At 36.5% G+C, this 14,493-nt stretch overlaps 1 protein-coding gene across 1 annotated transcript in view; it reads right to left on the bottom strand.

Annotated features, from left to right (window-relative positions):
- Positions 1–14,493, bottom strand: part of CFAP43 (cilia and flagella associated protein 43) — a 43,342-nt gene that overhangs the window by 17,736 nt on the left and 11,113 nt on the right. Inside the window, exons 6-19 of the mRNA XM_041415742.1 lie at positions 13,813–13,963; positions 11,860–11,922; positions 10,886–10,965; positions 10,052–10,183; positions 9,197–9,313; positions 7,935–8,015; positions 6,977–7,125; positions 5,827–5,930; positions 4,672–4,812; positions 3,655–3,824; positions 2,956–3,108; positions 2,355–2,485; positions 784–934; positions 80–148 (exon numbers count right to left, since the gene is read on the bottom strand). Of these exons, the coding sequence (XP_041271676.1) occupies positions 80–148; positions 784–934; positions 2,355–2,485; positions 2,956–3,108; positions 3,655–3,824; positions 4,672–4,812; positions 5,827–5,930; positions 6,977–7,125; positions 7,935–8,015; positions 9,197–9,313; positions 10,052–10,183; positions 10,886–10,965; positions 11,860–11,922; positions 13,813–13,963 (1,692 nt within the window). The remainder of the gene's footprint in view (positions 1–79; positions 149–783; positions 935–2,354; positions 2,486–2,955; positions 3,109–3,654; positions 3,825–4,671; positions 4,813–5,826; positions 5,931–6,976; positions 7,126–7,934; positions 8,016–9,196; positions 9,314–10,051; positions 10,184–10,885; positions 10,966–11,859; positions 11,923–13,812; positions 13,964–14,493) is intronic.

Below are 14,493 nucleotides of genomic sequence, written 5' to 3' on the forward strand. Positions count from 1 at the left end.
AGCAAATACTTTGGTACTCCAAATGACTAATGACCCTTGAAAACTCTGGCTTTGATTAATACATGTTTTGTGAAAGTACCTTTTGTGTTTTCTGGCCTATCCATGTTGTGCCATCAGTATTTGTGATGTCTCCATCTTCTTCTGTCACCTGTGCATTAAAAGATTTCAGTGGTACCTCCTGATGTTTATATTAATTAAAGATATAAACATCTAGCTCAGGTACTTTGAGAGTGAGTGAAAGAAAGATGGAAATGAAAGAAAAAGTGAACTCCCATTAGAAACACCACCACCACCTTGAAATTAGAGAGTGTTACATTTTTGTTGCCTAACTAGTCCCCAGATCTGACCCTGCAAACCCTTGCTATTATGCAAAGCCTTTTGACTCAAATGATTGACTGGACTAATCTCTGTAATCCCTATTTTGTTTGATTTCAATAAAAAAACCATACAATTAGTAACACACAATGTACAGCAGTAACATCACACTGGGAAGGACACGTAACTTCACATAAGGAGAAACTGACTTTCACAGAGTTTTCTGTGACTGAGGAAACCAAGTGAAATTGAAGATGTGAATGTCATCTTCATATAAATATCCTATTTCTTTCACAGTACTTTTCCACAAATTACTATTTAAGCATATTCAGCCTATCCTCAGGAGTATTCTTCTGCTTTAACAAAAGGGACAGTGTATTAAGGACAATTTTTATCATGTACAATTTTAGGATAATGATCCAACTTTTCCCCTCATAAAAATAAAGAAAGCACTTTAAATTTCTTTACTGAAAGTGATTTTGATGTGGATTCTGGGTCCAACTTCCATTCTGCCATAGATTTTAAAACAGAATTTTCATCTGAAGTAGACTTGTTCAGTATATCACGTAGAGACTTCCAGTAAAGAGCAGCTTCCTCAACTCCAGTTTTCTTTATCTCCCTGGTAAACAGAAAAGGAACTGATGTGTTTTTTGTATATTATGGAAAAGGACAAAGTATTGAATATTCTTTATAACACAATTATTAATTTGTTTAAAAATGCATATTCAATATTTTTGTATTGTTTGAGTTCTAGAATTGCATAAATAAGTTAACTCTCCACAGAAATAAAAATTCTGAAAGATGGATTACCCATATTAGAAATATTGCTCTGACAGAATCATCTTTATTAATCTACCTGAACACTTATTTTCCTGCAGAAAAGCTGTACTTGCAAGTGTCTCTTACTCCTAATGTTGCTAAGAGCTCTCTAAAGCCACAGTAGAATTTCCATTAACGCTGTGATGTCTCCTTTTTGCTGAGCTAAAAGAGTATCTCAGATTACATCCCTTACATCCCCAGAGAGCCCTTTCCAGAGCTGGTTATGTTTAGTAAGGCCAAGTGCTCAGTCCTGCATTTTGGCCACAATAGCCCCCTGCAGCATTACAGGCTGGGGACGGTGTGGCTGGACAGAGCTCTGGCAGAAAGGGACCTGGGGGTGTTGGACAACTGACTGAACATGAGCCAGCAGTGTGCCCTGGTGGCCAAGCCAACAGCATCCTGCCCTCTATCAGGAATAGTGTGGCCAGCAGGAGCAGGGAGGTCATCCTTCCCCTGTGCTTGGCACTGGTGAGGGCACACCTTGAGTGCTGTGTCCAGTTCTGGCCCCTCAGTTTGGGAAGGACCTTGAGGCGCTGGAGCGCGTCCAGAGGAAACAACAAGGCTGGTGAGGGGCTGGGAACACAAACCCTGTGAGGAATGACTGAGGGAGCTGGGGGTGTTTAGCCTGGAGAAAAGCAGGCTCAGGGGTGACCTTATCACCATCTACAACTCCCTGAAAGGTGGTTATAGTCAGGTGGGGGTCGGTCTCTCCTGGCAGCACTGACAGAATCAGAGGTCACAGTCTCAAGCTGCACCAATGGAAATATAGGCTGGATATAAGGAAAAAGTTTTTTTATGGGAAGAGTGATAAAGTTCTGGAATGGTCTGCCCAGGGAGGTGGTGGAGTCACCACCCCTGGATGTGTTTAAAAAAAGACTGGATGTGGCACTTGGTGCCAGGGTTTAGTTGAGGTGTTAGGGCATGTGTTGGACTTGATGATCTTGAAGGTCTCTTCCAACCTGGTCATTCTGTGATTCTGTAATACTTCTCAGAAGATATTCCTGTATGTTGTGCTGCAATCAGACCCAAAGTGTAAAACTTCCTGAGCTAGGGAGGTCAGGCTGCCTCTGAAGATGAGAATGATTTTATTTCTATTCAATTCTTCTCCTTACTTTGAGACTAAGAAAAAGAAAGTCTAGAATCACAAGCAGATGCAAAAATTAATCTATCAGGTTACAAGAAATGACACAATCAATATTAGTCTGTCACTTTATACATACTTCCACTTCAGACACACCAGGGCACAATCATTTTCACCGTTAACTAGGATGAAATTGCCATCCAGGGAGAATACCATGGATCTGATTCCCCCTCCTTGATATGAGTGACAATGCTTTTGAGCAAGTATATCCTAGAGAAGTCATAGAAGCAGTATCAGCAAATATGTTTTTATAAAGAAATATGTCTTTAAATTATTTTTATTACTTAAATTAAAAAAATATGTTAATGTTTCTTTATTTTTAGATAAAATTCAATCCAAAATGGCAATACAAAATACATAAAATACTAGGGTTTTTAAGTTTAAAAGGTTTGACTAGACATGGAACAACTTTGTAGTATATTGATTTTGCAGGAGGTAAGAACAGTAGCAAAATTATCTTTGCTAAAATTCACTGAAGAAGGAAGTAAGTGGTTTGTACGCTTGTATACACATTCATTATAAAAATAATTGTCTTGTATAATGCTATGCCAGTTCATTTTCAACATAAATTTTTGTCAAACACCTATTCAAGTGAGGAAAAGTTTACAGTTAAAGGAAGTAATTTTCACACTTGTGTCTCACGTAAATTAAACAAAGCCTGTGCCCAGACGCCCACCTACCAGAGTAGAAGAATTGTAGATAAACAAAACACCATCCTTGGCTGCTGCTGCCAGCCACTGGCTGTTGGGTGATAAACAGAGCAAACCTGATCCAAACTGTTTGCTAGGAATCTTCTTTTCAGATGAAAATACTGATGGATCTTCCAACTTATTCTGCCAAACAAGTAAAAGGTTAGCAGCAGTTCAGATGATATCTATGCCATTTTGAGAAAATTAATGAGAGGTTTGTGGGTTACCACATGCATTGCAGTTTAAACTGTTGTTGGATTACTGAGCTGAGGAAGTAGTGCCATTGCTGTGCTGCTGATTTGCTTCTCATCTCTGCAAAAGGGTCTGGATTCAGTACATTTGAGTCTGAATTTCTTGGCTCAGAAAGGATGGGACATGTCAAGGAGGAATGCTGACCTTATAATTCACCTTTTTACCTGCCTTGACTCTTAAACCTATGAGCTGCAGAGAGCTGCAGCTCCTTAGCAGGCAGTGACAGTGGCTTCCTGAAGCCCCCACTGCTTCCTTGCGAGGTTGGCTTTGCATCTGGGAGTCCTGGGCTGACACTGGCTCAGTCCCTTCAGGAGCTGCATGTCCAGGTTACTCAGCAGACTGCACAAACCCACAGCTCCAGCTCAGAAGCCACTTCTGAAGAGCCTATTTAGCTGGTATTTAACCACCACCCAAAATAATGCAATTTCAGAGAATTACCTCTTCAGAGAGGTGGTATTTACAGATGAAAGGTGCACAGGAGCAGTAGCCATACACAGTGTTATCCTTCAGTCTGACTGTTGAGCTCAAAGGGAAATCCAGATCATATTGCTTCTTTTTCAGGTCACTAACATTAAACATTCCTTGTTCATTCACATACTTATCATTATCTAAAAGATTGACAAAAGAAAGAGGGAGGAAGAAGAGGCATGACTTCCACTAATACAGGTGCTTTGTCTATCATGTAATTATGAAAATGATCCTCAGCAAGGAGGGAGCATGAGGTGAGTTTTCAGGGATGTGACTGGAAATTAATTAATACTTAGATTTAACACCAGCTCGGTGAGTTGTGCTGATGCAGCACACTGCAGTGAAGCAGAGCAATAGCTCTGCTGGCTCTAAAGAGCTACTGGAAACAGTTTAACCACCATGATGTGACTATTTGCATACACTAATTTACTCTGCTTCTTGAGTATTACGTCAACATAATTAATGCTAATTAGTTTGCATGCAGGTTCATGTCACCATTTCCTTCATCTAGAACTTGTTTTAGGAATCTCTGCCATGAGGAACACACAGCCTGGGTGGTATTGATTAAACTCACATCTTCAAAAAGGCATTTTATTAGTTGATAAAATTAATATATTTTATTAGTTAATAAAAGTTAATAATATAAAGTTAATATATTTTATTAGTTCCCTAATTTAAGCTTTAAAGAGACACCAGAAATTAAGACTGACAAGGCACCTGATAAAATGTTGAAATGAAGATAATAACTGTAGATCTTCAGCAGCTTTGAAAATAAAGCCCCATTTTATATATCTAAACATAGGCACAAAAATAAGTCCAAAACTAGTGAATACTTAAAGAAAATACTAAGTTTCCTGAAAACCATAAAACTACTTTTTGAAAAGTCTGTAAAATGTAAGGTCTTTTAAAAATTAAATGTAAATAACTTGAAAATCTGACACTAGGCTTATTGCCTTAGAAAATATAAGTATATATTTCAATTTTTACCTGTTATCATTGCTGAAGACAGACGAAAAATTTCCAGTCTTGCTTGTTGGACCTCTGCTACATTAAGAAGTACCATCACTTCAACTAAGTCATTCTTAAAGTCAGAAATTACAGAAAGATGGAGCACTTCATCTGCCAGCACTGAAAGAGGTAAGGAACATCAGTGGAAATTGTATTTGTGGCAGGGTAACATTGTTGTTATTAAAATATGCTGTGACACAAAACGAGATCTCTGTTGGGAACACAGCTCAGGAGTGCTGCATGCACTCGGCTCCCCTTGAGGGACTGGGTTCTGGGAATCCCTAAGCACCAGCACATTATTGTTACATTAAATAGTCAAATCTGAAGTTACCTCAAGCTTGAATTGTAGCAATTTTGAGGCTATATGGCTAATAACTGCCAGATAAAGAACAGAAAAACCCTGCTCTAACAAACCCTCCAGACAATGAGAATATGACCAGGCAAATTACTTAAGTTATTAAAGGAGATATAATTCTGTTTGTTAAACCAATTAAAATGATACAATAATGTCCTTTATACTTAAAATTATGGTGAATATCTATACACACAGATATGATCGGTAAGGATAATGCTTTTGGAAAAATAAACTCACAAATTCCAATATTTTTTTTGTGAGTTAAAATTCATCATATTTTATTTCTCACTATCAACCATCAAAGCTGACAATTTCAGCAGTTCCCATGTTAAAGTTGTCTGTGGTAGAAATTTGAAACACGAGATTATATGACATAATGATTATAACCTACAGTATTTTAGTCCAAATTCTCACAAAGTTCTTTAGTTCTTTGCCATCACTATGAATTTTATGCTGGAGCTGTGATCAGTTTGTCAGCTAGTCCATTCTTTTCCCTGTGATTTATACATACTCTGGAAGAAAGGTAATATTGGTACATTTGCTAACTAAAATTACAAAGGGGAAAACAAAAGCAAAAACCAAAACCAACCAACCAAACTCTCCAAAACAAAAAACCCCCAAAAGAGCTCTGGCCCTTAGAAAATAGGTGGGAAGAATATGTTTAGTCATCCAAGAAAATAAATAGAAGGAAGGTGAATGGCTTAGCCTGACTGACAAGTATACTTTAAATGCAGAAAATAGAGAGAAGAAAATGTAGTTAATGTTGTTACATGTATTACCTATATATCCCAGAACCTGGAATAATTTTGATGGACGAGCATCTAGAATAAAGATGTGTCCTTCTGTAGCTCTTGCAATGAGGAACTGGCCACTCTGATCATAACTAGGTAAAGTGCACATCCAAGTAGAAATCAATTCAGTACAGTCAATAAAAAGACTCAAATAATTTCACTCCCATAACTTGCTGACTTCACTGAATGCATAAACATCAATTTCAGCTCCTGGGTTTACAGGTTTAGGGTCAGATATAAAGCCCAGTGCTATGAGTGCAGTTTCTAATTGAGTGGGAGGTGAATCTAAAGGTAACCATACTCCACAGCAGTCTGCATTGACAACTTTCTTAAGTCAGAATTTCTTTTACATTCACTTTTTCAGAAATAAAACTATTACACAGATCTTAATATTATTTTGAAAAAAACCACATTTTTGCATTGATTTAATTTTGAACAAGTTGCTTTCTGTATCTATTTTTAAAGTTCTGACTTAGGTGGCTGTGAAAAGGGATACATCTGAGTCTCAAATAAGAGGCAGATTTATATTAAAGAGTTCAAAATCCATTCTATCTTTTGTAAAGTAGAGTAAAATAGTCTCAGAAATACTCTCAGATTATAAATGGGTGGGGGGGAGGGAGGGATGGAAACCCAACCAACAAAAAATCCCAACCGAACAAAAAAGCCTTTTAGATCACTAGAGCTAATTACAAGAGGACTGGTAATCTCCAGAACTTCAAGTAAATGAATAATCAGCAATGGTAACAAAAATCCACCATATAGAAAGAGAAGACCAAAACACTTAGACTTATCTTCAGAAAACCTTAAATTAATATTCAGTGAGAAATAATCCTCTGAAGTCAGACACATGGAATTGTGCATAATTACTACATAAGCATGATATCCTTAAGAAAGGATCTTATACACCAGTATCTTCTCTGTTCAGTTACACCTTCTTAAATACAGATTTATTAAATTTCTTTCATATAAATCCTGCTACTACCTCTTGCAAGCAATTCAGAATATGCTGAAAAAACGTAGAAGCTGTTAAAATATTTTAATTTTTTATTTGTAGAATAAAAAAGTCACATTTTTTGTTCAACTAATATCATTACTCAAGAAATAAATTGACAATATCTCTACCCTACTACATACTTACTGCAAAGACAGCACTGGAAGTTTGGAAAGAAAAGTCCTGTGAACAACTCGTGGAGCTTCAGCTTTGGTAACATCAAGGAAACAGATTTGACCTCTTTGGGTCCCTACAGCAACACTGTTGGAGGAGGGACAGCAAGCCAAAGAAGTTGCCTAGTTGAGAAGTAGAAGATTCTTTAAAATTCAACATATTTTTATATATTATGCTATTTGTTAGTATGCAATTTCCTTTGCTATTTAAAAGTCCCTAAAATTTGAAGAAGAAACCACAAGTGGTTTATTTAAAAAACATGTTTTTAACAAAGAAAGTATTTAGAGACATAATGGAAATTTTATCTATACTTTGTAGCTACACATCAAAACTTAATTCTGTTCTTTATAGAGAAAAAACAACCATTATATTCACTCTCCAGATTTTAAATGAAAGAAGTTTCACCTAAATAAAACAGTGAGTGCACTGTTGTGTGTATAGCTGTTATAGAATGGGGTTTTTTCTTTACTATGTCAAATTTCAGGGCCTGAATGCATCTTAAATCAGGACAAAGCATTAACAGTTTGAAATACTTTTATCAACTCAATTCTTAAAGCCTGTTTTTCATTATCAGTCAAGGCATTTAGCTTTTATACTTTTGAAACTTTTCTGTTACTCATTAAAAAAAAAAAAAAAGAATACCATAAAAATTTAGATTTTTTTTTTACAAAGATGTGCTGAAAGATGCATCACGAGGACATTTGGCTGAAATGTTTCCTCTGCTTTGAAGTCAAGATAAAAACATGACAGGATTAGCTCAAGGAAACATTCTGAAAGATAATCTTTAAATCTCATTGATGGGTTGCTCAAAGACATTACTGAGCTTTCCTCAGCAATGGTTGATGCAAATCTGTGGAATATGATGCTATCAATTTAAAAACACAGAAATTTTTAAGTATCAGACATGATATAAGCTTCTGGTTACTTGTACCTCAGTACCAAGGTTTAGCTTGCTGAGGAAAGTTCCATCTTCCAAGGACCAAACTTGTACTTCACCTGCAATTGTTACAGACTGTTGAACAGAGAAAAACAGAGTCAAAAGAGGATGAAATAACCAAATAGTCTGGAAGTGATTAGTGATCTCCTATAGAATATAGATTCAAATAATTGCTGAGCATGGCAGATTAAGGGTTACTTGGGATTATTTTACTTTTCATTAAATCCATGTGCTGCAAAGTACACCTGCTTAAGGAATACTTTCAATAATTTTTGTGCATTCGTGCAGCTTCTAGCAGAATGAGACAATTTAGGGCAAAATTTGTTAGCTGATCAATATTAGCACTCCTGCCATCCTGCCAGCAACAGAACAACCTGCTTATAATTTTATTTGCAAAGGAAAGGCCTGGAAGAGAGGTCTCATTTTCTCACATGAAAAATGATGGGTATCAAAACAATTGAGTTCTTCCTATATCCAGGTATTTTGTAATTCCACAATTACAAGTAGTAAGTTTTACAAGAAGTAAGGCTAGAGATCACTCAACCTTCACACTACTCATACTCAGGTAAAGTTTAGTGTTCCCATGCTAATGGTGAACAAAGAGATTCAGCCAACTTGATAGACTATGATCCCAGGTTTTCTAGGCTGGCTACCTGGAGAATTCATGACCTGTAAATGAATTGTGGGTAAGACATATGTCTTGCAGGAGTAAAAGCAAGGAATTTCTAAGAATGGACAGGTGCATGAGTAAGGCCTTCTTTGTCTTCTTTGTCCCTGGACCCATCACAGAGGTATCTCTCAGGACATTCCAATCTGTGCCGAGGGCTGAAAAGATCAGTAGCAACTGTTGGACCACATCAGTTCTCTGAACTGAATCCATCCTTTGCTCAGCTGTCTTCCTGAACAATCTAAGTCATACAAATCAGCAGCAGAACCAATACAACATAAATTATCCAACCTGAAATCCAGTATAAAAGTTCTGACCCTTTTATAGACTATAGCTGAATGAATGCCATTTACTTCCTTAATGAGAAGTTACACAACTGTAACAAATATCAGAACAACCTGGTTTCTGCAAGGCTTTTCATTTTGTGCCTTAGCAACATACTGGTTACCTGAAAAGAGCTATTATTCTGTATTAGAAATAATACAATTACTTACCACACAGTAGTTGTTCCCTGGAGTAAGAAAATCAGCTGCCAGAAATGAAAAGAGCTATTATTCTATATTAGAAATAATACAATACAATTACTTACCACACAGTAGTTGTTCCCTGGAGTAAGAAAATCAGCTGCCAGAAAACAACTGCTGGATGTGTCCAAGAGTTTGACAGCTTCTCCACTATGGGCAGGTCTATAACTATAGACTGTCCCCTGATAAATAAAGAGAAATAATCCATCACTGGGATATGAAATTCTTCATTAGAAGCTTTTGAAGACTTCAAAAAAAACCCTCCCATCTTTCTGAACTTCACTCTTTGAACTTTTATATTTGACTCTAACCTGAGGTAAAATGTGCCCAGTAGGATTCACCTGAGTTTAGAGGATTATATTAATTTACACTGGCTAATGTTAGTTCCTTTTAGAGCACTCCAGCTAACCATATTTTCAAGAAATTTTGTTTCTCAAACTTGCTTTAATAAAGTAGTTAAACATACCCAATTTCATGTTACTCAAGAAATGGATAAATATTCTACACCAACACTTCATGTCTGCAGAGAAAACAACCCTACTGCAGAGTCACAGTAGGTCTCATACACCCAAGCTACACTTTTCTCCCTGTGCAGGCACACATCAAGCTGGAATTCATGCCCAGTAGATCCATGACTTGGACCTGAACATGTACTCAACTGTACAGACACAAGGATTTCTGTTGGGAAATCTCAACATTAGGTACTTTATATTACACCATCTGTAGGAAACAATTGTTCTGTGCTTCATTAAAAGCCTTTCCAATTTTCAGTAAAAACACAGAATGGACTATGTTCACTTCTGACAGAATTTGTTGACTTGTGTGATTACATTAAACATTTTGTACTAATAGTACCAGCATATTCATATAGCATCCCAGGAATATCCCATTGTGTAGTGCTGTTATCTCCAATGTTGTACCTGGTCAGTGACAAGCAGCAGACTGGTGTAATCAGGAGAAAATATGAGGCTGGATATGGGCTGTGAGATATCAGCACAGATTTTTATCTCATACTCCAGATCTTTGATGTGATAAAAGGTTAAAAAGCCCTCCTGTGCAGAAAAGTACAAATCCACATGAGGTCTATGTCACTTACACTATCTGGCAAACTAAACTGCAAGATCATCTGAAAATCACTAGAGCAGCAGAGTTTAACTGCATCCCATCACCAATGGTGTCATTTGTCTTTAGCAGGTTTAAATCAACCACTCTAAACTGAAATAATAAATCTATTGAACAAAAAGATGTTCTTTAATACAATTCTTAGTGACAGTCCATGTTTGATAACAACAGACTCTCTCATTAGATAATGTTTTTGATTTCATATTGTTCTTTTTGAGACAGTGTAAGAATTTGTCTCCCACTTGAGCAGGAATGTACAATGGCATTTTCAGATTGGGTTAGATATTGAGTTAGATTTTGCACAAAATAATTTGGCAGTTCTATTGGCCATTTTCTCTCCTTTCCTATTTTGTCCATCCTTCTTTTCTGTTTCTCTACAATATTCTTAAATAAAACCAGTATTGTCCTCTTTTATTGCTTTTTGAGTACAAAAATTGAATCCTTTCACTCTTTGCTCCCTTGTGTCAAGCCTCAACAAAGTAATATAGTCAACACCAGAGAGAAACTTTATGGTCCTGCAGCCCTTCACTTTTTCCTAATTCCTGTCTTTGCAGTGAACTCTGCAAATATACTCCATTTAAATGCAGATTTTCACACACTCAGAGTAAGTTCAAAGCACAAAGGATCCTTACATGTCCAGCTGCATACAGTCCCTCATTACAAAATGCCATGGCAAGTAAAACTGGTTTTTGCACATTGCTTGGTTTGTGACCTGAAAACACAAAACCAACATAAAATATCAAATTTAATTTATTTCAACAATGCGTTGCAATTCCAAATCTGGGATAATTTACTATTTTTTTGTGAGTAAAAGGATCATAGACTAATTTCGATTGGAAGGGACCCTAGAAGTCCTCTAATCCAACCTCCTGCTCAGCACAGAGCCGATTTCAAACTGAGAACCATCTTCAAAGTTGGATTATGTTCCCCAGACCCATATCAGCTAAGGTTTGAATACACCCAACAATGGAAATTCCATATCTACTCTGGGTAATTTGTCTCAATACTTTCACTGTGAAAGTATTTATTTCCTAAAATATACCCAGAATTCCTGTTGATGCAAACTTCTCTGTAACCTTTCATTGGATAGCTAAAGCAATAGTAAAATCCCTCATTTCCTTTTCTCCAGGCTGAACAAACAGTTTTCTCACACCAAATTTGTATGTAATGTACTAAGACTGTAACAACCTTTGTGGAAATGTGCTGAACTTCGTCCATTCTTTTTTTTACTGTTGTCCCCAAAATAAAGTGTTTGACCCCTAAATCTTAGATAAATTATGAGTGATTGCAGTTCTAAAGAAATGTTAAAACTAAGCAGTAGGGAATCTCTTCTAGCACCACTTTAAATTTAAATTAGAATGAACACAATTTTTTTCCACTGTCACTATTTCTCCTAAGGCTTTTAATTTGGCTGTCTCTTAGTAAAAAAGCTATTAATCTTTTGTCATGTAAACACACATAAGATTGCCAACCATGTGTCTTACAGAGGCCAGTGTGAGATGAGTTTTTGTAACCAGTGGCTTCCAGCTGTACTCACATATTATTACTCCCAGACATCAGCAGTGCTGCCTAAAAATCTATTAGCTTCATTTGAACATAGAAATACCTTTCTTTTTCTGCACTTGACTACGAATATAGGACACCACATCTGCTATTTTCTGCATGACCTCTGCACAAAAGAAAACAATTTATAATGTCAACTTTGTTTGTAGATCAATATTTCAAAACAAGTCAGTTGTACTCCACTCTATTCAACAAAAGGCCAGGTTCAGTATGCTAAATGAAATATGTGCATTCTTCCTGAATATCTACCATTTCTGCCATCTATGCAACTGAGTAAGCACAGTTCCATTATTCAGTTTACAGCTGTAACAAGGAGATAACATGGACTTGGGGTGGAGAGTGGTTCAGATGCAGATTTATCTTCCTTCTAGTACCAAGTTGTGGTATTCTTATTTCTAACAATGATTTATTTTTTTATACACTTAAAAGGAAAATTCAGCCACTCTGAAAACAATGCCTAAGTGAAATGTTGTGGCTGCTTATGAATCTGTTTGCAACACTGTGTCAGGAATTCAGCATGTGCTTGAAGCTGGCCATGCACTTAAGCACATTCTGCTATATAGATACAGATTGCAGTCTGTTTTAAATTAAGCAGAAGCTTCAGTATAATATAAATACACAGCATTTTGTTACACAGTTTTAGGACAGGACTCAAAGATGAACACACAGGCCAAGAAAAAGCCCAAATGGCCAATATTCTTGTTGCCTTCTACTCAACTAACAAAAACGGTTCTGGTCATACTTCAGGTTTGTATTTCTTGATGATTTCCAATTCTTGATTTGCTAAATTTAACAGTCTGATAGTTTCAAAAAGAGAAATAATGCGGTTTGTTAGGTTGTTTTAAAAGCAGCCTTCCATTTTGGTGTTAACTACCAAAAATGAAGTCAGGGTACTTAACTGCAGCTTAAAAAATCATGTACTATATGAATACAGAAGAAAATAAGATTACCAGGAGATAATCTATTACCATTAATTCAGTGTTTGTTAAGGAAACAGCTCTGTGTTAGAGAGAAGTATATTCCAGTACTCCTCCTAGCCCTGACCATAGTATGAACTTCATGTGCCCCATAGGATTGACACCTTCCATCCCATCAAAGGATGATGGGGTACAGATTGCCTAAGGAACAATTTTTGTTGGCTGTGTCTCAGCAGCCTCCATTTAGAAGCCCTCTGAATGGGCACAGAAGGGCAGTAGCATTTAGCAGAGGAGACCCCTCAGCATTTCGAGAAAAAGAATTCTGAAATGGGCTGCCCTTGACTTGAAACTTTAGTCAGTCATAGCCTGCTAAAGGTCCCTATGAAAAAAGACAGGTGGGAATGCATATAGGGCACACAAACCGTGCTGGTGAGTCGCAATCAACCAGAGGTCCTCCCATTCCAGAATAAATTAAAACCAGATTTCTCCATTTGAAGCCAAAGATATCTTCTGTTCACTCTCTGTGCCTTCATACATTCTGCCAGTAAAGCCTGGCAGTGTTTGCAGCCTTGTTTTCATTATAAAATAGTCTAAGTAAGAGCTTCAGTTTTGTTTTTTGAAGACTCATAAACCCTCAAAGATCATATCTAACTTTATCTAACATAGCAAATGAAGACTATCCAACATTTCATGCAAAATAAAATAAATTATTGGTACTTAACTAATAGTAAAAATAGTACTGCTATTAGTACTACTATTAGTAGCTTGTATATTAATAGTTTGATGTTAATCTAGTAGGGCTGGCTAATAAGATCTGGACTCATGGAAATATAGTTAATTTAATCAATGTTGATGTATTTACAGGGTTTTTTTTTTTAATGAAGAAAAATGAAAGTCAGTTATTGGGTGTTAGAAGACATTCTCATATGTTTACTCTACTAATAAAAAACCCAGGGTTCTACAAACCAGCTTTATAATTTCTGTAAGGTACCCAATAGAAGAACAGAAGAAAGCACAAAAGCCTTTCACTCATCTACTTTCCTCCCTGCTTGAATGAAACACACTCAGCTGTTTCTTACCAGGTGGAGCTTTTTGTTGAAGAACAGAAACACTGTATTCCTCAGCATCGATTGCCAAAACATGTCCTTCTTTACATCCCATGTATATTTCTGAGGCTGCAGTCCAGCAGTGGGCAATGGGATGCACTGAAGTCTTAATACAATTTCTAGGCTTCAGCATGAAAATAAACAAGTTCAATCAACAATTGACAAATATCTGTACAAGCGGTTACATACACTTCAAGATAAGAAAAAAAAATCATTACCTCATAGAGTCTGACATCATGTTTAACATCAGCATATTTTATTCAGTTATCCCTTCACTGAAGCCAGTAACTTGACAAAGAACATTCTCCAAAAAAGTGTATGTCTGGAGACTGTGGTAGAGAACTCACTTCTCCCTCTAGAAACTTGTTTAAATGATGAATCATATTTTCAATTAAAAACTATATATTTTTAAATTTGCATTTGTCTGAATTTATTCTCCAGCACTTGTATCTGTTACAATTTTATCTCTAGCTTGGAAATCCCTCCAGTATCTTCCCTATCCTCACAATAATATTGACCCACCGTAACAAGGAATTTCCCAAACTTTTAGTGATAGAATTATGATAAAATTCAACACACTGAGCCCTTAGAAAGTTCTTTAAATGTCAGAAGGACACTAGAAGCCCCAATTTAAATGGTTACTTATTATGACCT

This window comes from Onychostruthus taczanowskii, unplaced genomic scaffold, assembly GCF_017590055.1.
Source record: "Onychostruthus taczanowskii isolate IOZ18803 unplaced genomic scaffold, ASM1759005v1 scaffold5, whole genome shotgun sequence".
Classification (NCBI taxonomy): Eukaryota; Metazoa; Chordata; class Aves; order Passeriformes; family Passeridae; genus Onychostruthus; species Onychostruthus taczanowskii.